Source organism: Labrus mixtus, chromosome 15 (assembly GCF_963584025.1).
Source record: "Labrus mixtus chromosome 15, fLabMix1.1, whole genome shotgun sequence".
NCBI lineage: Eukaryota > Metazoa > Chordata > Actinopteri > Labriformes > Labridae > Labrus > Labrus mixtus.
The window spans coordinates 4,350,023-4,374,239 of NC_083626.1; the positions used below are offsets into that span (position 1 = coordinate 4,350,023).

The 24,217-nt window shown below is 39.3% G+C and overlaps 1 protein-coding gene and 1 long non-coding RNA gene across 3 annotated transcripts; one reads left to right on the plus strand and one right to left on the minus strand.

The window, feature by feature from the left end:
• The first annotated feature begins 615 nt into the window (after positions 1–615).
• On the plus strand, positions 616–20,483 carry slc26a6 (solute carrier family 26 member 6). 2 transcript variants are annotated; one of them, XM_061057183.1, is made up of 21 exons: positions 616–691; positions 2,080–2,406; positions 2,751–3,999; positions 4,176–4,321; positions 4,466–4,605; positions 5,885–5,995; positions 6,128–6,276; positions 7,599–7,763; positions 9,065–9,217; positions 10,072–10,154; positions 10,967–11,114; positions 11,356–11,469; positions 12,149–12,226; positions 13,289–13,384; positions 13,825–13,931; positions 14,820–14,889; positions 16,642–16,731; positions 17,182–17,349; positions 18,661–18,715; positions 19,095–19,219; positions 20,248–20,483. In XM_061057183.1, exons 4-21 carry the CDS (start codon positions 4,176–4,178, stop codon positions 20,275–20,277), a joined length of 2,028 nt encoding a protein of 675 aa, XP_060913166.1. In that variant the 5' UTR covers positions 616–691; positions 2,080–2,406; positions 2,751–3,999; the 3' UTR covers positions 20,278–20,483. The 2 variants fall into 2 exon arrangements, with proteins under 2 accessions (XP_060913166.1, XP_060913165.1); XM_061057182.1 differs by having other exon boundaries at positions 2,751–4,321.
• Positions 19,278–19,876, minus strand: LOC132989498 (uncharacterized). Its single transcript, XR_009675920.1, has 2 exons — positions 19,743–19,876; positions 19,278–19,461 (listed from the first exon to the last, which is right to left on the minus strand). It is a non-coding gene; the product is annotated as an uncharacterized LOC132989498 (long non-coding RNA).
• Positions 20,484–24,217: the final 3,734 nt, after the last annotated feature.

The window sequence follows — 24,217 nt, forward strand, 5'->3', positions numbered from 1 at the left end:
ACCTGTGCTGTGGGGGTAAGGGTAAGGCTGGCGGGGGGGGGGGGGGGGGGGGGTGTTTTTGTAAGAGGCACCTGCTGCACTCAGGAGAACAGAATGAGATAGAGACAGACAAGCAGAGAGGAAAGGGAAATTACCGGAGACATTAGGCAGACCAATGAATGAAAAGACAGACGCATTAATGAGCATAAGATGGAATATGTGTCTTGGATGAATTCATTTGATGGGGAGGACTGTCTTTGATGGATTACATCTGAAATAGTATTCATCAGTTTTTCAAACAACATGGGTTCAGAGGGGAAGTGACTCGTATTTTGCCCTTAACGTGCAAAAGGAGCGACTATTACCACCCAAAGAGGTAAATACACTCACACACACGATTCAACTCCCTTTTTCAGACTGTCTGAATGAGTAACAAAACAAGCTTACACATGTTGAATATATATTGTTAGCTGTGAGTGATTATGTTTTTTCAAATTGTTTTAAAGTCAGCATTTATCAAAAGTGCATCGTCAGCATGTTAACAAGCTTAATAATGATAAAAGCAGGACATGTTCACCACAATATGTTTTCAGGAGCTGGTTGTTTAGTCCAGTAAATGTAAACCTTGACTTTTTGTTGTTGCAGGACCCTCCGTGGGTGATGTCACGTGATCGGCTACCTCTCATTGGTTCTTCTGGGAGTAAAACAACAGGTAATCCACTCATGACCAACTCACCTTTCCATTTCATTTGAAAAAAACACACGGTATCAGTGCCCCAATGAAAAGGATCCTCCCAATACTTACGCCCTACTGATAAGTGACATAACCTTAAACATGTCCATTTCAGTCAGTCAACTCACGTTTGCTTGTGTTTTAAATATTTATTGCAGCAGAAGAGCAGAGTTTGTGTTTGGCGTCAAGGCTCTGAAATCATCACTCCTCAGTTATTTTTACATGCAGATATGGAAGTAGTGATGGAATGATATCTTAAACCTGCCTGTCCAAGACCTATGGGTGGATGCTGGGAGCGGGGCTGAACATGAGTGCAGTACTGGTGCAGGTCAGAGCTGGCAACTTAAATAGACTGCCCACTGGAAGGAGGTGTTGACAGGAGATAGTGGATGATGAGACATAAAGTGCAAAGTGTGAAATCAGTGCAGCTCGAGTTGTCTGACTAAACTAGCTCACAGGCTCAGCCTCATTAGTGGCCACCACAGACTAAACAGAATTGCCAACTTCAACAGACCAAGGCTCTGTTTATTTGAGCTCCAGGTTATGACAGAGCTGATACTACCTACCCTACCACGTGGCCCCTAATTGCCCAACAACGGAGAGGTAGATGGGCAGCAAGAGCCAACACGTCAACAGGGTCACCACAACTGAGAGTGTTGTGCACTGTAGAGCAGACTGTATACATGGTCATTCTTTAGCATGATTAAGAGAGATCATGAAACCCTTTATCATCATTGAATAGGTTTCTTTTGATAATAAATGCAATCCTAAAATCAGTGTTCCTGTAACCCAAGTTTCATGTCAGGGTCATATAAACAATAACAAATTACTTGTTTTTTTCTGTCCAAGTCACTCTTGTAAAAATATTAAATTCATTCATCCTATATAGATACAGAAGAGGATTAGGGCCACTAACAAAATGTTGTTTTTAGAATTCTGTCATTAATTTCAGAATTCTAAATTTAGTCTCAGAATTCTGAGAAAGAAGTCATAATTCTGACATTTTTCTGGGAGTTCTGAATTAATCTCAGGATTCTAACTTTAACCTCAGAATTCTGACTTTAATCTCAAAATTTCCAATAATTTCCTGCAGAAATCCAAATTTGAAAAATGATGGGATTCATTTTTTTTTTAATCAAGATCAATCAGTAAGATTTTTCAATAGTGGCAAAGCATGACAAAAGTTATCCCAGGGCACTTACTCTTTGTGATGTTGTTTAAAGACACCCAACATGAATCCACCATGAGCAAGCTCTAGAAACATTGAAATGTATCTTGTCATGGCGTTTGAAGCCAGAGCTCTTTGATGATCTGCCACTTGATTGTTTCCTGTTACCTTGTTTCCAAACCCCCTCTCTCCTCCTCAGCCCTCCAGCGCCCCCATCAGACCAGCAACCGAAAACGCAGCCAGCAGCAGACATCAACCTCCACCTCTTACCCTCATCCGGGACCTGCCTCAATCTTCCTCTCAGACTCCACCATGACACCTTGGGGAGGGCTGGCCTTGTCAGAATCCTCCTTTACATCCATCCCCCAACCTCCGCCTCCACGGCCTCCTCCATCTCTACCCCCTCCTGCTCCTCAGCCAACGCCTTCAAGCCCATATCGACGCAGACAGAACGAAGAGGTTTCAGGTTCCAGTTTCAACTCTGAAGTTCCGTCTCCGCCTGTTGTGGTCCCTCAGAACCACACAGGTATGACTGGAACAGCATGTGCATCTCTCAGCATGTAACCAAGGCCAGATTCTTTTAAAATCCTTCTTACACAAGGATATGTTCACAAGGATACAAAATAATCGATGGCAAATAATTCAGTAGTAGTAAATCATTTCCCTTTGAAGCTTATAATAGGCTTCCTGTCCTTTTCCATAGTTTGTAGACAACTTTTCTGTTAATATTGTATAGGCCGTTGTTAATTTTTGGAAATATTTTTGGCCAGAATAAAACTAAAAAATCCATTCAATTTCAAATTGAAACCACATTCAACAGCAAACATCTTCTTTCCTTCCTTCATGTCTTATCCCTCTCCGTCGCTGCAGGTGGAGGGGTGAGAGGGTTCCGGCAAAGGCGGAAGATTCTGCCCCAGCGTCGGGTGCCCCGTCCTCCCCGTCTCCCACCGCTGCATCCCGTCACCAACCTGAGCTTCTCACGCAGCTTCACCTTCTCTTTCTTTGAGCTGCCGCTGCACCAGTCACCTCGCCATCGGGCCGAGCGCATCAGAAACCTCATGCTGCTTTTGAAACAGATACATTTCTGAAGAATCACTTCTTCAAAACAAATGTTCCTTGATTTTGTTGTCCTTTTATATTCTAATGAAGTCTGCTTTTTCTAAAACATATGCTAATCTTTTAAGTGCTACGTTTTAAATGTATCTTCGTTATTTGTTTCCATCAAATGTAATACAGTCTGGAAAGTTTCTGTATTTTCTGTAAAGAATGGGAGCTCCTTGGGGATCTTCACAATTTTCAGTAATATTTTGAATTCCCACTTTGGTTTTCAACTTTGAAAGGAAAATCTCCCCTTTCTATATCCTATATGACCTCTAAACTCAAACTTTGGGCAGTGTTTTGACTTTTTTTGACTTTCAATTTCTCTTAATTCTTTCTTTCTTTCTTTCCTTTTTTTTTATAATCCTGGGATCAAACATTCATTATGCCATTGTTGGTGACTCACATTCATCTCTGTTTCCCTACTGTGTTGGGTTTAAAGGACAATAAAAACCAGTACAGTGAGATTAAAGGGCACTTTTTTTTCATTATCTCTCTCTCGTCTCTTCTTGTCTACATTTATGAGGCAATCTTCATTCCCCTCATGTAAGTCTTTCAATTAATTTCCCATTTTCTCTTTCTAGCGGCTTTCAAAAAATTAACCGTTCTATGAAGTGGAATACATTAAAATTGATTAAAACAGAGAAAACATTTCACTTCCTCATTAACTCTCCCACTCTCGCCCACTTTCTCTCTGCCTCACTCTTTTAAACACACACTACAGTCACACACACACATTCGGTCCATGAGTTGCTGAAAGCTGAGCTGTGATAATGGGGGCATTCAGACGCACTGAATGGGGAAGGGGGGAGAGGGGAGGGGAGAAAAGGGGCACTAAACTCTGTGTGCAGGGTTCAAGGCTGTTCTCTACCTTCCCTGACTCACGTGTGAGAGTTTGTAGAGCCGTGCCTGTGTGTTATCCTCTTACACGCACGCCGGGCGCACATGTGAACTCTTTGTTCTCATGCGGCTTTGAGCTGATACAGAGTCAGTCGGCACCTCTGTCTCTCACTCTGCTTTGGTTTGTTTTGGTTAACTTCACTGTTACAATCTAACTGTGTCTTTCTCATGTAACTTTATACATGTTTCACACACATGAAGGAAAAACACACGAGACACATTAACCACCCTCAGTACTGACAGGATTAGAAAGTGAAACCTCACTGCTCTGCCAGTAATCTTTGACATTGATTTCAGATGGACAGCGCTGAGCAAAATGGCCTTCCTCCCAACATGCAGCCTCATCTGGCCGTCGGCCTGGACGAAACACAGCTGGATGTCCTTGGGGAGCGGGTAGGAAAGGAGCCCCTGACAGTTTTGGAGAGAGTGAAGGCACAGTGTTGGTGAGTCTGAGAATAGGTTTCGCTGTTGGTCTTGCTGGGTGTCAGTTTGGGCCCTCAGCCAGCTTTCAGGCCGAACAGATAGTTAAGGCTTTTTATCTCAAGCTTTATGGCCTTGAACTCTTATGTGTGTGTGTGTTCTTCCAGGTGTTCTGGTCCCAGGTTGAAGAGCTTACTGCTGGGCTTTTTCCCTATGCTGTCATGGCTTCCTCGCTACTCCATCAAAGAAAATGCTATTGGAGACCTGGTGTCTGGAATCAGCGTTGGGGTCATGCATCTACCACAGGGTGAGGAGGCAACTACTAATATAATCACACTAAAGGGGTGGGCAAATACAGAAAATGTCAAGCCACTCCCCCGAACACATGATCATGCATTATCTGAATTACAGTGAGGGTAAAGTCCACAGGAGAGCGCTAGAGAGGAATAGTGTATTTGTATTTTTCAACTTTTTTAAGCTGGATTTCTCCGTGACTAGCTTGCTAATTTTAGCATGTGGAAGACATACTATGTGGATAAGAAGTTGATGAATCATAGCCTTTGGTTTCAAAAGTAAATCCAATCCAAAAGTGCCTAACATGGCATTTTTATCATGGCCAGCAGGGGGCAAAAAACAGATAGAAAAATGACTCTATTTCACAACTAATGTGTTACATAAGTAAAGAGGAACTTATTAATTAATGGTCCAAGTTGTTGTAGTTTGTTCTCTTCTTTATAATAGCACATTATGTAATGATGGTCTTACTAAGAGTAAAGTCAACATTAAAGCAGGGTATGCTTTAGGGCCTGGCAACCTGGGATTGACACGTTGCTACCACAGTGATCTGTCAACTAGAGAGTCACATATAAATAGGTTAACAGATTAGCCATCCGATAATTTATTAAGCCTAAATTTTGTTTTATTTGACAGTGCAGGTGGCCACTGGCCGAAGATTGTTTTTCTGCTTTTGGACCATTTCATCTCCTCTTTGAAACTAATCCAACACCCAGAATAAATTGTTTAGACTAGCTTTAAGAGTTTTCATGTTCTATTGCAAGGGTGTTAAAATAACTGTATATATCTTTTCTTACGTTAAGTATTTTCTTTTATCTATGCTTACTGCATAACAAATTTGGATTTGGATTATGATTATGATTGAAGAACTAATGCATGATATCCTGCAGTGTGCCTTACAGCTTTAAAGGAAAACATGAAAAACTCACATATAAGTCTTTTAAGGCTTGTTATTTCAGGTCAACATCCAGAACTTACCTGCAATCATGGGATCATAGCATCTTTAACTGCAGGAAAGAAAGGTCCAGGTTGAAAATGAAATCATATTTTACAGTCACCACTGGATCAATACATAAAGAGAAAGTTGCAGCTCCAGCTACAAAGATGCCTTTGAGGGAGGAGAATGTTTCATGAGTGCAGAGATGCTGAATCTCTACACAAATATATCCCTCTTCATGCAAGGTTGCCATGTTATTTGGTTTAAAGAATTGTGTGACTTCTTAATTAGACCATGTGTTTAGTAATGCTCCCCAGGTTGTATTTCAATCTCCTTGTCTCTGAATTTTTCCCAGGTATGGCCAACGCCATGTTGGTAGGAGTTCCTCCAGTGTTTGGTCTCTACACCTCCCTCTATCCTGTGATCATCTACTTCATCTTCGGCACTTCCAAACACCTCTCCATGGGTGACTGTCAACCTTTATTAGTCTTTTTATTAGAGTTTTATGTATAACTATTCTGATGCAGTCCTTTCCATTTGCAGTACATTGCTCATGAGCTTTGTGTACATATATTCTATGTCTGTTTATGCGCGACAGGTACTTTTGCTTTACTAGCCATCATGCTTGGGTCAGTGACAGCCAATGTGGAGTTGCTAAGCAACGGTTCTGAAGAGAGTAAGATTGATGTGGAAGCAGCCAAAATCAACATGGCTGTCCAAATCACCTTCCTTTGTGGCCTTATTCAGGTACACACACATACACACACATTAGGAAGACATGGTCGAACACAATTCACAGTCCACATTGTTCGCTTTCTGCTTCTATGTGGCACAGCTGTATTTTATGATTGAAATCTCACAAACAGTAAGCATATCACTTCTGCTGGACTATTAAGTAGCTTTAAAGACAATGGAAATCAAGAAATATAAGGAGTCTTTTGATTCAACTGCTGAGTCATGACACCTATGAAAAGCTTTTACCCCAGCTTACATTACCGTCAGCTAGCTAATATTATTGATTGCTAGCTAACATTTTTCTATAACATTTTTGAAGGTAGCTAACTTTTGTGCTTGCTAGAAATTTGCACCTGTCCTTTAGTATAATGCTTCACCATTACAATGTTATGTTGAAATGGTTGAATGTGAATGGTGGCCGCTGACTAATACTAGCTAATAAGTTCTTAATTATCTTGTTTTGACTTGATAAATATCCTTTGCCTGATGTTCTTAAAAAATCATTGCTCATTGTCTTCAGTTTGTGAAAAATAAGGATGCAGTGAAATCATAGCTACTTGTCAGATTTAGATGTTTCTATGCTTTGCAGACATGGTGGACAGTGGTCCAACTTTAAATTTGTTAATATGGTAAAAGCATGTTTTACACTCACTCATGTAATGCTAAAGCTTACCTCTAAACCTCTGGCCTTATTTTGTAGTCAAGCATGGATGAAGAGAAATCCCCGTTCAGACATTCACTGAATCACAAAAGTATCACATTTGTTTTAAGAGTTTCTTCCGCTGTTATTCATACACCTGTGGTGTACTCTGAGACACATAGCCTACTCTCCTTCACCTCAGGTCAACTGGAAACATCTGCCGGCAAGCTTTGCAAGAGTAAAGTGGAAAAATATGTATGAGGAAAGTCTTAGTGTGATTTTTACTTTTTTATTCCTGTGGATTGACTGATCTTAGCCCACTCTGCAGGGGTTTTCATAGCCAACCTGTCGGCCTAATCAGTTCATTGATCTCTCACTGGCTTTCCACACTGCACAAACCTTAAATGCTCTCAGGGGCCGTTGTGCAAGAATTTCCCTTCTGTTGTACCCCAGGACTTCAAATCGATCCAGATGTGTTGAGCAGTTCAAGAGAAGTTTCATGGCTGCACATTCCAGCGATGTAAAACATGCATACATACATTTTCATGTTGGCTTAAGTCTCATCAGATCAAAGAGGCAGCTGTTGTGCAGATATTTGAAGAAACATCAGGAAAACAAAAAGATAAAAAAAGGAAAACTAAGCTTTTTATATAAAGTGTAGTTTCCCTTTTGTGTTTGTGTGTGTCCCCTTTAGCTCCTGTTGTACCTGCTGCAAGGAGGCGGCGTGTGTCGCTGGTTGTCTGATGCTGTAATCAGAGGATACACCACAGCAGCAGCTCTGCATGTCATCGTCCTGCAACTGCCGCTGATGACTGGAATAGCTGCTCAGAGTTACACTGGACTGCTGGCTTCAGCTTGGGTCTGTTGAAAGCATAGTACCCCACACACACACGCGCACACACACACACACACATTAATTAGTGCCAGTAACCTTCAACACAGCAGTGGTGTCCTTGGGCAACACTTTGAAGTCTTACGCGCTCCTTCAGTTCCCATATTCCATCCTCTCTTGGGTCGACTCATCTGCTTATGAAATGAATCTTATTTCCTGATATGGATTTCATTCATTAGTCCATGTAAGCTGACACATGATCTGGGGATTTCTCTCATTTTGATAGTAGATATGACAGCTTATCATGGTCTGTGAAAGTGTGGAGATCAAACAAATCATTTCCTGTAATATCACCTGAAAATGAATATTGCACTGTATTAAGTTGACTTGAATGCCAATATATATAATCGCATTAATAATGTGACGTTTTAGAAAGACAAAAAATATGCATCGCTTTTTCAATAATATTGCAACATAAAATTTAAAAACATAATTTTTTTTATAAAGAAAAATTTAACAAATTATAGAAATTGCTTTTTTTATTGTCAGAGAATCTAGCTATCTTATTTATTAATACTTTGACTTTAGTCTCATTTCTATGAGGAAATTAAAAACTGTACTGTGAGAAAATTGTACTTGAACCCAGAATCATGATACTTATCGAATCCCTAATAGTGTATATCATCATAGACTGTACGTAGTTATGAGCTTCTGAACATGATGGGTTGAAATCATGAGTTGAAAATAATGTCAAATGTTTGTTTCATTTCTTTGGTCAGCATTGGGCCCTATGTCTCTAAACTCCTCCTAGTAGCTCTTTTAACCTGATGTATGAAGTATGAAGTACCTGAAGTATGACAATCTGGTCTAAGCTATTAAAGTTTTTAATTTCTGTCTGTGACTTAGTGATAGCTTTGTTTTTATTCTTGGCACTCAAAGGGCACATTTAAGATTTCCCTAAGTTCCTCCTTTCTTCTTCTTTCACTTTTCACCACTGCGTGGAAAACATTTCAAGGTGTAGGCTGAGTTCAAAAAGTGTCAGACATGTTTATCAGCTGTCTGCAGGTGGTTAATTAATTCCACCTAGACTAGTTCATAGCTTCCCAAAGGCAATGGAGCAGTTCACACATAAATCCCACCTGCTCGGGGTCTAACTCTATAGTTTTAATCCTTCTCAAACAACAAAAAAAAACTTTCCCTGAAGATTTTCTCAACTAGTAGATAAATTAAATCACATCCACCATGAGTTATGTCATTTTAAAAAGGTTTTGTTTGGTTTAAAAGGATTAATATAACATTTGAAACTTCATGCATATTTCCTCTTCCAGACTCTAAAGGATGTTCTGCTTGGAGTAACCTCTGCTGTACCCGGCGCCCTGTCAGTCTCTGTGGTTTCCATGGTGATACTCATCGGAGGCAAGATGCTGAATGAGCGTTTTAAAAACAAGATTCCTATTGCCATACCGTGGGAACTTATACTGGTTAGATAAACACACACACACACACACTCACACACAAACACACACGGTAGACTCATGCCCATAACATGCTCCCAGATGGACAGATGCCGCAGTGACAAACTGATGAGTGACTCATACTTATATAAAAATCTGTTTGATCTCCAAATCCAAGAATCTCCACATATGATAAATATTTGCACCTGTCCATTTATGAACTATTATGTGATCTGTTGATGTTGGGATTTAAAAAAAAAATACAAAATCTGTTTCAGCTTTTCTGTTCTTTTGTAACTGTAAAGATTTCAGAATAACTCACTGAACAACAAATGTTATTATCTTTATTATTTTTAATTAAAGACACCAGATAAGTCATCACTGAAACTAACCCATACCCAGTAAAGTGAATGACAAGGTATTATGGAAACATAAGTCTCCACCGTCGGCCATGGATCTGAACCGCTATATCAGCACACAGACCGTATCAGATTAAGATAAAGTGTGCGTTTGTGTTCTTCCGGTATATCAGTTTATTAATAACTGCTCACTGCTTGATCTTTTAGATTAGATTAAAATATCATGGATGGTTAAATTGTACTTTTGTCATGAGTACTTTGCACATATACTTGGAAACTACATAAAACAAACAGTTAACATTTGTTGATTTGAAACTAGCAGATTTCTTCTATTTTCTTTCTTTTTTTTATACAATTGACGGCACCAATAAATTTGTCCTTGAGTCTAAAGGGTTAATCTAAGTTTTGTTAATCTAAGCAGTCTGGTTGACCTAACATTTATATGTAGAAATCTGCATATTTGTGTTTTCCAAACTGATCATTCTGTGCAGAAGATGTCATGCCCATTGTCTTCTCCCACAGATTGTCCTGGGCACCATCCTGTCTGTGCAGATGGATCTGTCAGGACAGCACAGAGTCCAGGTGGTGGGACACATACCCAGTGGGTCAGTAGAACTATGTCATTGTCTTTTTTTTGTATTTGCATGCTACTTTTTTTTAAAGATATGTATATTTATAGAAGTGTGATCCTGACCTTTTTTTCAGGATTATTTTGGGCTTTTAATACCTTTATATAGAGACAGGACTGTGGATAGAGTCAGAATCGGGGAGAGAGAGAGAGAGTGGGGAATGACATGAGGAGAAAGGAGCCACAGGTTGGATTCAAACCTGTGCCACCAGTTTAGTTTAGGGGACTTTAGCTTCTGCACATGGGGCGCTCACACTAACCACTTGGCTACCAGTGCCCAGATGCTGACTTTTGTTTAAGAAATGTTTCATTGTAACCAATCTGTGACATCGTGCTGCTTTGGAGAGTAATTTAATTCAATACCCATGAATCATTTAATTAAAAAAATCATTTTTTACACAAATTTGTAATAAAATTGTAAATATATTTTGGATTCATATTGCAGAACCAACATTTGTATGTTAGTTATAAACCTCCATAATATAACCCAAAGCCCTTCAGTCTCTCTGATACTTTAACCTCCATCTGACTCCCATTCTGCATACACCTGCTCTAATCATGTAATGTAAGAGAGCTCCGTTGTGATTGTGTTAGAATGATGAGCTTTCAGAGAGTGCAATCTACATGATGAGTAATTCAGGAGGTGACTCAGCTTTCAAACGGAGGTCATACTTCTTTACATTACTGTATATCTCGTTTTTCTTCTTTTGAATATTCACTTAGTCATCGTCGTGTTTATCGAGTTGTTTTCTTCTTCCTTCCCTTTCGTCTCTTCCTCTCCTCCTCCAGCCTGTCTCCTCCAGTCATTCCCTCTCTCTCTCAGGTCAGAGAGCTGTTTATTCCAGCTCTATGTGCTGCTCTGGTTGGCTTCAGTTTCCTCTCGGCGATGGGCTCAGTGTTCGCCCGCAAACACAGCAGTCACGTGGACCCCAGTCAGGTATTATCACAGGAAATGCAAAAGATATTACAGCTAATGTGGAGCGTTTGTCAGGGTGGACTTAATGAGCAAAAAGGTTGAAAAAGTGTTTTAGAAAGAACTTGTGGAAGAGTTTCTTCCATATATATAATTTTAATGTCTGCAACAAGCCAACCTGAGAACACTCAGGAGGATCCATGAGCTAAGTTGTAGCTTCAGTCTGAGTGTGGTTTTCAAATGCTGTACTCTGTCTCTCATTCAGGACCTGCTGGCTCTGGGTTTGTGTAACACCATAGGAGCGATGTTCCAGTGCTTCGCTGTCAGCTGCTCCTTCTCTCGCAGCATAGTCCAGGATAGTATTGGTGTCAAATCACAGGTACACATGAAAACCTAACCTCACTTTAGCCCTTTTTTCACACAAGCACTCCTGAAACTGTCCAGATAATTTCAGGACAGACCTCAAAAACTGTTCACACATGCACCACACAGCAAGAAACTTTCACTGTCAGACAGGAGGGGTCTCAGGAGGCAAGACGTTACGTTAAACAGCACAGAAACGGTTAACGAAGCAAAGCAGTCCAAAACTGTGATCACAGTTTTTGCCTTTGTATCAAAGCTACGTGTAGTTTGAGGTTTTTGTCGTATAAACTGGTGAGTCGTTAAAACATACCGATGAGCTGAAAAAGAGTATGAAAAATCTTCATTACATGCATAAAGCTAACACCTGTTGCCAACCGGTCACATGATACATACCTGTATGTCATCATCTCAGTCTGCTCGCATGTTGTTCATTTTCCTGGATATTTCCAGCTGCATCCATGATGTGGAAATTCAAGCTGAAAATTTCTGGTTAAAGTCTGTCGTTTGTGTCAACACATGCTGCTAACCCCAAAACTTTTGTTACATTTTCAGGAGTTTTGTGCATGTGTGAATACACACCACTAGAGCCTTTACAGGGAGGCAACATCAAGCTATATCTCATGTTTAAATAGAGCTTAATGTCTGTCTCCCTTCACTCATTATCCTCTTGTTGTTTTTATTTGATTTAACCTCAGATGGCAGGATTGGTATCAGCTTTGGTGATTTTAACCATTTTGCTGAAGATCGGTCACCTCTTTGAGCAGCTGCCAAAGGTAAAGTGCTCGAGACATTATAAACATGATCAGTTTGTTTTCTCATTTTTGTCACATATCTCTTAAAGGCATATATTTGAAAAGTTTTTAAAGTCATGTATGTACAGAGATGACAAAAGTACACACATTCTCTACTGAAGCAGAAGTATAGACACTCTGGGAAAGTAAAAGTACTGATTCAAAGTAAATCTGAAATGTGTTAAGTGTAAAGGTAAAAGAACACTGCTGAAGCTTATTTCTACCTGATGTTTCTGTGCATAGCTTACTAAACCTCATGTCATATTTGGGAGATTCATAAACTTCAGTAACTTACCTTCATTAACATGAACATTAACTTTACTACATATCGGGAATCCCTTGCTGCTCTGAATCAGAATTATCGGCAACAGTGGCAGGTTTGACTTTATTCATGTCTCTGCCTGTCACTCATGAACATCACATTTATATGATGCCCTTCCTACATGGGTTGAGTTTTCCTCTCTTATCTGTTTTTCATCAATTTAGATAAATTACAACAATCTGGTGTAGTATGCACTGATTGATATGCCAGGGAATTGTCTTTTCTGTGTTAAAGTCTCATCCATTTGGGATGAAATCAATCTTGATGTTGGTAAGACGTTAGCATTATTCCCTCAAATTAAATAAAGCTAAAATAACGTCCCTGATTTAGTTCAAAGTGGAAAGTACAGAGATTTTTTAAAATGCAGGGGTAAGAGTAAAATGCTGTCAAAGACTCACTAAGACTCATTAAAGTGAAGTGCAGATGCTTAAAACTATATGCACAGTAACAAATCACTTGCTCTTTATTACTCCCTAACTCTGCGTAACCGAGGATAGGACAAACTGAGCTGACTGACTTCAAAACAGACACAAATGCCATAAAAGTTTGTGTTGGCAGCTGTCCAGCCAGTTTGGCTTTTGACAAAAGATTTTAAAGGAATAATAAAGCATTTCAGGAAACATATTTTAAGAAATGTGAAGTCATTCTCTGCCTGCAGGACATTCAGTGTAAGGATGATTCACGTGTCTCAGTGTTTGGTATATTCTTGATGTCTGTTCCAGGCAGTGTTGGCAGTGATCATCACGGTGAACCTGCAGGGGATGCTGGCTCAGTTCAAAGATGTGTGTGTGCTCTGGAAGGCTGACAGATTAGACCTGGTGGGCTACACACACACACACACACACACACACACACACACACACACTCATAGTCATAAAAATGGAGTCCATCATTATTCAGTATCTTTGCATAGAACCATGCAGACCATGGGGCGGCTGTGGCTCAGTTGGTAGAGTCGGTCGGTGGTGGTTATAACATGTCCGGGGTGTACTTGGGCATGACACTTAAACCCGAATTGCTCCCGCTGCTTCTTTGGGGGCGTATGAATGTGTATGAATAGGATTAGTTCATTCTGATGGATACTTTACATAGTAACCTCTACCATCAGTGTGTGAATGTGTAGGTGTGACCTGCACTGTAAAAGTAGCTGTCAGAAGACTAGAAAAGCACTATGCATGGTCAAGTCCATTTATCATTTACCAACCAGTTTAGAACAGTACAAATGGCCCTCTGATTCTGGTCCTCTGTCCTCCTGCAGCTGGTGTGGACGGCATCACTGCTCTCCACGCTGGTCTTTAACCTGGACTTGGGTCTGGCTGTGGCTGTCGTCTTCTCTCTACTCACACTCATCTACAGGACACAACAGTCAGTAAATATCAATTTGCAGGCACTACATGTGGATTATTACATCAATGAGTCATTACCTAACTTGAAACATCACAACTATCAATTTACACAATTGGCTGTCTACGCCACCATCCACAGTTTCCATTTATCTTTCATTAACTGGGTCACATTTCACAGGGAAAGCTGTTACGACCTTATCCTACACAAATCCACAATCACTCTTAAAATAGCTAACTCTTATCAAACTTGAAATGATGATACAGTTTTAAAAACGAGGCTACAAAGTACAAGATTACTACAGACTTAGATTAACCTCTTAGACTAAAAGACAAACTTATTGGTGCTGTCAATTGTTTAAAAAAACACAGAAATAGAAAAAAAAATAGAAATAGATGAAAATGTCATTATGTCATTTTGAAGAACATGCAAAGTCTTCATGACAAAAGTCCAACTTAACCATCCTTGTTATTTTAATCTAATCTAAAAGATCAAGCAGTGAGCAGTTATTAATAAACTGATATACTGGAAGTGCTCACAGGTAGCAAGATAACAGTCAAATTACATCAATATAAAAATGATTTTTTATTTCCTACTAGAAGCAATGACCTCACCTACAGGAAACAAAAGGGCTCATTGGAAACATGGTAGCAAAACATATCTTGAGGCTTGCTTATGGTCTGATTTCCCAGATAAACATCAAGGTATCATGATGAATTTATGCAATGTATTGATGGTTCATTAATGCTGCATTATTGTGATATCAACTTGGATTTAGAAATATGTTCAACAACAATTTGTGTTTCATACACATCCTAAAACTTTAGTATGTTCCTCCCTCCTCTTACTTTTCTCTCAGGCAGACTCACGCTCTCCTGACTTTGATCTTTTGTCATCCTTGTCTTTCAGCTCCTCCTCTGTGGTGTTGGGTCATATTCCTGGTACTGACTGTTACAGAGATATGGGGCTGTACACCCAGGTAAAACCATTCCTTCTTACAGGTCTCACTCTAATACGTTTTTACTAAACCTCAATCTGGATTAAATCTTGATGATGCAAGGAATGCAGATAGAGCATTGCATACTGCAAATGTATTTCACCTGTAAATTAAGGAAAATATGTCCCAATAAATCTGTATTTTATAATTGTTAATGAAACATAAGTTATTTAGAAGGCTTATTTCTGTACAATTTCTGCGAAGGTACTGAGTCAATACAGAGCTTAGAGAGCCAGCCTCTAGTGGCTATGAGAAAAACTGTAGATTCAGGCCCTTCACACATTATGTACTGACTTGAGAAAAGGCCAAGCATGTTGCAAATCTGAAATGTTAGTAGTGAACCTTTTGAAGGAGGGAAGGCAACCGGCTCTTTCCAAAGCTTTAAGAAATCCAACTGTTGAAGAAATTACTAAGACTTGACTCCATACAATAAGACTCAGTTGACTCAGATGGCTTATGTTGATGAAAGTTTATACATAAGAAGAATACTCATGAGGAGACATGATTCAACATCACACTTTTCGAAAGGCATCGCATATATCCTAAAAGACATTACCATTATCAGGGTCGTGTCACATTGACCCACCTACACTAATCTGTGATGTCTATAACACTGGAGCAGACAATAAGTCTACCAAACAGCCTTACAGATATCAGGAAAAACAGTTGACACTCTCTAAGCTGTACTTGGTGTTCTAATAACAGATGAACTCTGTCAGGTCTGACTGACATTAGAGAACAGTGAATAAACCTAATGACGTCTGTACATTATAATCTAAATAACTACAGAAATTCCACCACACCAACAACTAACATGCCTCATTTTTAATACAAGCATGTTATGGGACGCCGTTCGTGGTTAGTGCGTTAGTGCCTGTGCCCCCTGTATGGAGGCCAGTGTCCTCTAAACAGGCAGCCCGGGTTTGAATCCCACTTGTGGTTTCTTTCCAGCGTAGATTTCCCCACTCTCTCTCCCCTGTTTCTGACTCTATCCACTGTTCTATCTCTAAATTAAAGGCATAAAAAGCCCCAAAATAAACCTTTAAAAAATCTACCATATTTTAATCAGTACACAAAAACAACCAGTAACATAACCTTTGCATCCTCAAGTTGTTAACAATGCCAGAAATCCCTGTACTGTCCCTTGAAAAGATACATGTAATGTGTAAATGTGACATGTTGTTAATTGGTCAAGAAACTGGAGTAACATCTTCATCAGTGAGCTTTGAGTGAGTTTTAAAAGCTGACAGTAGATAACGTTGTCTTTGACATGTAAAACTTAAAAAGAAATGTTCAACAGACGGTCAGTCTTTGATAAACTTAATAAAAGGCTCCTCACATTAAAAACTGTCCCCCAGCCAAAACACACTGAAAATACATCCCAGGTCCAAAACCACCATCTGTCACACATCAAAACAGTAACGGCAGCCTGTGTTGGCTCAGAGCATCAGTGGATTCATGTGAACTTCTCGCTCTCTGTTCTCTTCTTTTGATTCTCTGTTCAGTCGTATTCGCTGGTGACTGCTGCACACTTCCCCTCTGTGTTCTTCTTCAAGCATCAGGCATGAGGGATTGTGTTTGCAGAAGCATATATGATCTTTTTTTTTATTTTTCCATGATCTCACATGGTAGACATTACTACTGATAATGCTAGTCAGCACACAGTTGTTAAAGGTAAGATGCCAGTCACAATGGTAAATGAATATACTCTGTGTGTCTTTCTGTTTTTTTAAGGCACAAAAGGTTCCTGGTGTGACGATACTCTCCTGTTCCAGCCCAATTTACTTTGCCAACTCTGAAGTGGTCTTCACAGAGATCAGACAGGTGCCCACACACGCACGCGCACACACACACACACACACACACACACACACATGAAAAGGTTATGATTGAGAAGAGAATGGGGAGGAGGGAGTCATTAGCATGATTCAAATAAAGGATGATTTTGAGTAAATGATTGAGTGAGAGATGAGATTTTTATTATAATCATAAAAATGACAGAGTCCAGATGAGCCGTTCATCTTCTCCAAATGAAGGGTGCATTTCTTCCACATGAGATTCATCCATATGGGGAACATCATTTTAGAAATAGTGATGTGTGTATGCAGCTGACATGTGGATGCCTGTTCTTCTGGTTTGATCGCTCTGGTTTGAAAGAGAACATTTCCACATGCGTGTTCAAAGAAATTCTTCAGTTTGTCTCATGTTAACATGGAAACTTAATAAAAATGATGAACCAACTTTCTACATGTAACTTTCCCTCTACACATGCAGGCGGTGAGTCGTGGTCAGAAGGAGAACCCAGCAGGAGTCCACAGGGCTGGTTTGTCCTCCTCCCCCTCCTCGTCCTCGTCCCAGATGTGGACAGACACTCATTGTTTGGTGCTTGATCTCAGCTCGGTTAACTTTATGGACTCAACTGCTATGAAATCATTTTGCAAGGTGAGAAAAGACAGCAGTATAGAAAATGAAGAGTGCACCAATCTGAATGATTATCTTGAAAATGATCTCATGAATGATTGATTACAAATCAACACTACTTTTGGTGTATGGGACTTGAGCTTGATTGACGGAGACCATCTGTTTATTAAATAGTATGGCCATCTTTATTTTTCTGTCACCCATACCAGGGACTTTTTCTTTTTCTTTTTTTAATGCCTTTATAGTAGAGGTAGCACCGTGGAAATCAGGGAGAGAGAGAGAGAGGGGAATGACATGTGAGGAGAACTCTGCTAAGAAATGACTCAGTCTCCAAATCACAAACTTTCAGAACTTGCTGGGTTCCTGTGGGGCACTGATTATTTTACGGTGACAATTCGTTATCTTGAGATTAACTGATTTGGATCTCTTAGATTGTCTTTGAGAGGAGGAGACCCCTCATAAACACTGAGGGGTCATTCAGTGACTCAGTTGTAAAGGTTACACATCACCATGCTGTTCGCTCTGCACTGCTCTGTTTACAACGTCACAGCTTAAAACAAAAGGGCAGAGATTTTAAACTTTTTCTACGGGGCGGTACCAATTTATTCTTTTGAATCCACAAGAAACCTGCATGACCAAACAATGAAAGGTTGTGTACTTCACACAGACTCTTTCAGCTATTATAGACATTTGTGTTGTACAAGAAAATAAAGTGAAAACGCAGAATAAGTAGGATTTTGTCTGGACTTTTCAGTGAATGATGATTCAGACACTTTTTATTAGTCTATACATTAAAAAAAAATATATATCCAACTAATTACGCCTATCAGACTAAACTAGATGCACTGAAGCTGCATTTCCTTTTCAAATCACCTCTCCGAGGGTTTGATCAGTAGATGAGTTACATGCGTAGTGATATGACTTTGTTATCTCCTCCTCAACTTTGGCCTCATTATAAAAGCAGGAAAGTTATTCTTCAGCCTCAACACGTGCTCGAGATCCAGGAGGAGAAACATAAAAAAACAACTATAATAAACACCAGTATACTTGTGAAAGAGCTGATCTTTAAGAAGAGGAGTGACAAGATTTCATGTGTAGCTCACTTTTTTTTTACAAATAGGGGATAAAGACAAGTAGAACAGTTCTGTCCCTCATTGTTTAAAACAAGATTAAAACTCCTATTTTTAATGCTTTGTATTAATTGCTGAAACTTTTATTCTTGGGTTTTTTTTTCTTGTACACCTTAAACCTAGTGCTAAGGGCTGTCTATTTTAACATGTTAAAAAGTGTGTGTTTGTGTGTGTGTTTGTCATTGTGTTTGTTATTCTAAAGGTTATAGAAGACTTGGAGGTCCACGGTGTCAGTGTGTTCCTCGCTACATGTCCAGGTCAGCACAATCTCAGTTTTCCCCTGTAGAGTGATGCGTTCGCCTTTTCTGAACTTCATGTCTCAACTGTTTCTCTGTGTGTGTGTGTGTGTGTGTGTGTGTGTGTGTGTGTGTGTGTGTGTGTGTGTGTGTGTGTGTGTGTGTGTGTGTGTGTGTGTGTGTGTGCGTGCGTGCGTGCGTGTGTGTGTGTGTGCGCGTGTGTGTGCGCGTGTGTGTGTGTGTGCGTGTGTGTGTGTGTGTGTGTGTGTGTGTGTGTGTGTGTGTGTGTGTGTGTGTGTGTGTGTGTGTGTGTGCGCGTGTGTGTGTGTGTGCGCGGGTGGTAGCAGCAACAAATAAAACATGAAGTATTTAATCTTCATGCTTTATTTTATACCAACAGAGAACATTTCCTCCCAGCTCCAGACTCAGGTTTGTATACCGGACGTCCTGCCTGGCTCTCGTCTCTTCCCATCAGTCCATCACGCCGTCCAGCGCTGCCTCAGCATGATGCTCACGCCTCTACAGGTAATCAACAAAAGTAACAAAAAGTATTTAAAGTTTTAAATCAAGATTTTAAAGGCAGTTTTGTTTTTTGGTCTTTTACTAGACTAGTTGTTTATTTGTAACTTAACAATTGTGACATCAAAAGTGGTTAGCATGGTTTTCTGAAATTATGAAAAAACGTTGGATGAATCCTTTCATAGCTCCAATGAGAGCTGCATGAATTTTGTTAAAGGTATTATGCAACTTTGAGGTTAGATGTCTTTCTCCTCTCCTCGTCCTCAAGGCCTCCCTTAGGGTTCCAACTTAAACTGTTTGTTGGAATGATTTTAAATATGCATCCCAAATTTGATGTTGTTCTTATTTATTTTAATTATGTTAGACTAAACATAGTCTTCAGTTTGGAAAGTCTGTATGTTCTCCTCCAGTTTTACTCTCGTGATGACACTCCACTATTAGTCCTCTGCAAACAGCGTCTCTAAATGGGCAGGACCATTTCTCTTAACCAACATGGTGGCAGCGCTGGGTTGGGGTGTGAGGGTTTCACACGATAAAAAAAAAGTATGAAACATGTTTTAGCCTCTGAGTGACACATAAACAAGCTGAAGGAAGCATTGTCCTGCCAGAGTGAACACAGAGCTGAGTACAAGAAACCCAGAGGGAGTTTGACTTCACTCTCTTTAAGGAGAGTCATTCCTCAACAATACATTCAGTTAGGTTATTAAATATGAATGCTTAAAATGTCTCATATCATACCTTTAAATTCTAAAAGCATTACGAATATCTTTTTTTGTAGTTAGAAAGAAGTCTGCTTCAGGTGCATTGTTGGAAATGTAGTCCACATTTAGTGAAGAAGTCAAACTGAAGTACATAATAGATATCTTTCTGATTCCATGCATGGCTTTTGATCCATTTCCCTCCGTCATGAGACAGATAAGACTGAATTCAGTGGGGCAGCTTTCTTTTACATGAAAACCTTTTTGAATATAAAGTGTAAAATAACATTTCAAGATATTTGAACATTTGTTTGATTTGTGTTTATCTCTTCACAGGAAATCAACTCAGATGAAAGTCGATGTTGAACCTACAACATGAATGCTACTTTTACACATTACTAACAGGACAGTTCAGTGATCTCTTTGATACAAAGGATGTTGAGACATCATAAAAGATCATTTCTAACTATTTTTATTTAGATAAAAGTAATTTACAGCTTAACAGTTTGTACAGTTTATGTCTTTACTAGTCACATATTTTGAGAAAATAAACGTTATTTTCCCTAACTAAACATTGTTGATCCCTCTGTCATGAAGTGTTGGTGATTTGTTCATAACTATCTTTGGGAAAGAGACTGTAAACTAGGGATGGTTTGGATTCATGCACGTCTGGATTATTGGCCAAGTTAATTTCTGCTGCAACACTTGAATGTGAGCTAAGATGACACTTGATTTAACCAGTTATCCAACATCAACCACATCAGACTCAGAGAGAGCCAGTAACACAAAGAGAGCCAGAAACAAAACCACAATAGCTTGGTCACACCAAGATAGGTGTAACCACCTTTTTAATTCCATCAAAATGACTACAGTTGTTCAAGTCAACTAGTCAGTGAAACAGGTTCTGTGAGTGAGTGAGAAATATCTTGTCACCACAAATGGACTCAAAGCTAAAATCCCAGGTCTTATCCGCAGCATCTCATGAGGCTCCAGTGACACAAATGGTGAAGCGATAATGAAGACATGCACTATGAATGGTGCTTTATCCATAAACATGCCTTGACAAACTGACATTGATGAGTTATAAAGAACATGTTTATTTCTGCAGGCCAAATGGGGATTTTAACTTGGGTGTTAATGGGACCTCCAGTTTTTGCAGCCAGCCTCACTTCTGCAAAGCTTATTAACACAAACACAGAAACAGCAGTGCTGACAGCATCCATTTTTGGTATTGCTATCTGCAGAGCTAATGAGATATATGTGTCTAATGTTAAAATGGAACTCCTTTTAGCAGCTGTGTTATAAAAATATAAAGTTATAAAGTTGTCATTTTGCATAGGCCCTCAAGGCAACTTCACAATATCTACCTCTCTCGTTTTATGAGGTGATAATCAAAACACTCAGAGCCTTGTGCCCCATACATTTCTTACAGGCCTGGTATACTTGAGTTGTGATTACTATATATGTGGCATTTTTAGTTACATTTGTTTTTTTGCTTCCTGTTTCTTTTTGTTTGTTTGTTTTTGCATTGTTTATATATTTGCTGAGCTTTTGCTGTTTATGTGATTTTTTTGGCTCTATGCTGCACATTCTTTCATTTGTTCGGCCTCTTCATCGTTGAGGTGTATGTTGCCAACTTCTAATCCTGTTTCTAAGTCATGACTTTTACCTCTCCCGCATCCCTTACTCATGGTTCTCAGTTCAGCCCTTTTCTCACATCTCACTGGACCCATACTTTCCTCATGTTCCTCCTGCCACTCCCAACCTCTCCACCAGATGGCCTCAGACATTACCCCCTTTTCACATCATAATACCTGTTCCAACTTTCAATCAGCCAACTCCCCCCGCCCACAAGCTCATCCCCTCATCAGCCTGATTCTATAAATAGTTAACTATCACCTTAGGATCATGGCTCCTTTGTCCTTGTCACCATGTGCCTGTTGCTTTCCTGCTTCTTATTTTGCTAGAGGTGTTCAGCTTTTATTCTTGAGTTAAGCTGGTTTAAGTATTATAAGAATGTTGCTACATGTTTGCAGATTCAACCAGGTTCTTCATTGGGTAAGCACAAAAAAAAGATTGCACATAACAAACATGTAATGAGTGACTAAACTAAAATGTGAAAACATGATGTCACGCATAACAGGAATTTAAGCGGAAAAGGAAGTCCCACACATTTAAAATGTAACTAATGGTTGATTCTTGTCAGCTGTACAAAACCTGACTCCAAAATGAAGGAGAGGTTTTGGCTTAATAACAAGAATAAGTGCATCATTGCAGATTGGACGATGAATTCAGAGGTAAGTGGAGTTTCTATATTTAACCAAGCCGGTTTCTGTGTTGTGATGTGATAGTTTTAAATGATGCTTCTACATGATTTCATCGATGACCACAATTTATTCTTTGGCAGAGACAGAATGACACAGATCTCCTCTCATCCAGCTCCTCTCATCCAGCTCCTCTCATCCAGCTCCTCTCATCCAGCTCCTCTCATCCAGCTCCTCTCATCCAGCTCCTCTCATCAAGCTCCTCTCCCACATGGAACTGTACAAAAGGAGCCTGGGACAACATGAAACATGGCAATAAAAACTACATGTACAATAAAACATACCTAGCAGGCAACGAATGACACACAGAGCTAGCATGGAAAGTTTCCACATGACTTCTATGTGACATGTAAAGTAAATTAATTACAACAGGGGTTGTAAACAACAAAAACACACTAAATAAGGGGCTGGATTAAGATAATAAATTAACTGAAAAAATGCACCCACCTCTTCCAAAGGAAATTCATAATTGTACAAAAGAGGAGAGATGAGGCTAAAAATGAATACATAACAATAACCAAAGAAGAAGAAAACAGAGGAAGTAGGGGGTGCAAACTACAACAAAAGTCAATCATTGAGTCCTGAGTATGTTTCAGTCAAACGTACAACAGAACAATGCCAGGTATTTGTATGTAACTCTAAAAAGATAAACAGAAGTGTAAATATGAGCCTGTTACATGCTCTATCTAAACACCTCTGGCTTGTAGTAGATTCATGAACAAACATGAAGCATATCACTAAAGCATTTGATACTTTTGTCATGTGTGCTCATGGTATGTGATTCAATATAACAGTTCTGCCATAAATAGTTAAAACTGTCAGATTATATGAATAAGTGATTTTATAATTTATGCATGCTTAAAATAAATGTCCTCAATGATTGCTCAAGAGGTTGAGCAAAATGAGATACTTGACTGAGTTTTATTTAGAGTGTTGCTAATATTTTGTTCACCTCATTTTTACATGAGGAGCAGATTATTAGACACACTTTTCATTTTGATGCACCATATACATACAGTACAGGGGTTCCCAAACTATGCCATGCCCCCATATAGCATTAGCCACTTGCTAGGACCCCCCCTCTTGCAAAATTCCTAAAATTCCTTTTACGTAATGATTTCTCGTCTTTTTTTTTGTAATGGATCAATTTTTTGAGAAACAGAACACATAAATTATAGAAAGATGCAGTTATATGTAACATATACAAAGACAATATTTTTATATTGTTATGAGTTAATTTTGTATCCCCCACTCCCTCCAAGTTTCTGGAACCTCCCCAGTGCCCCCTGATGACCCTCCAAATTTCTGATATTTTTTCAACCAATCAGATTTATTGAATGAAAAATATTGGACCTCACATGGTGGTACGAAACATGTGACACAACAAAGAGAAGGAACAAAACGTACATATTTTAAGAGCGCTTCATAGACTTTTTGACAGGTTTTTTTGCACTCAAATGTTCGTGACCCACTGAAAACATCTCAGCGACCCACTTTTGATCCACCAGTTGAGAACCACTGCACTAAAACATCACTTCCCAGAAACTCAAAAATAAATTGATGGTGTCACCTTTCTGATGCAGTCAATAAATACTGACAAACTATAAGCTGTTTAAAAGCTGAACTAATGGATCTGTTGTATTGTGATATTGTGGTTAGTATACATGAAGGCAAGTCCAACGTAACGAGCCTGGCAAATTCATCAGCTGATAATAAAACCTTAAATTGAGAGAAACGTGAGGACAAATCCAAAAATGCTGTGAGAAATGAAATCCAAGCTAATGAATCTAAACCCCTCAAAAAAAGTTTGGAAACATTATTTCGGTCACTTATTTCGTCACTTTAATAATACTAATTGGTGTTGTATTTTATATCGTTGGAAAGCCTGATTAGTCACCTTTCGAGGTATAACTTGTAAAGATTGTGCATTCATGTAATGAGCAACACAGCTAAACGTGTGGGTAGAGCCCTAAAAAAAATGT

Coding starts and splice junctions, on each gene's coding strand:
- slc26a6 (XM_061057182.1), top strand. CDS start 4,176: ATGGACAGCGCTGAGCAAAATGGCCTTCCTCCCAACATGCAGCCTCAT. Junction 11,470..12,148: donor GTATTGGTGTCAAATCACAG/GTACACATGAAA, acceptor ATTTAACCTCAG/ATGGCAGGATTGGTATCAGC. Junction 13,385..13,824: donor AGGCTGACAGATTAGACCTG/GTGGGCTACACA, acceptor GTCCTCCTGCAG/CTGGTGTGGACGGCATCACT.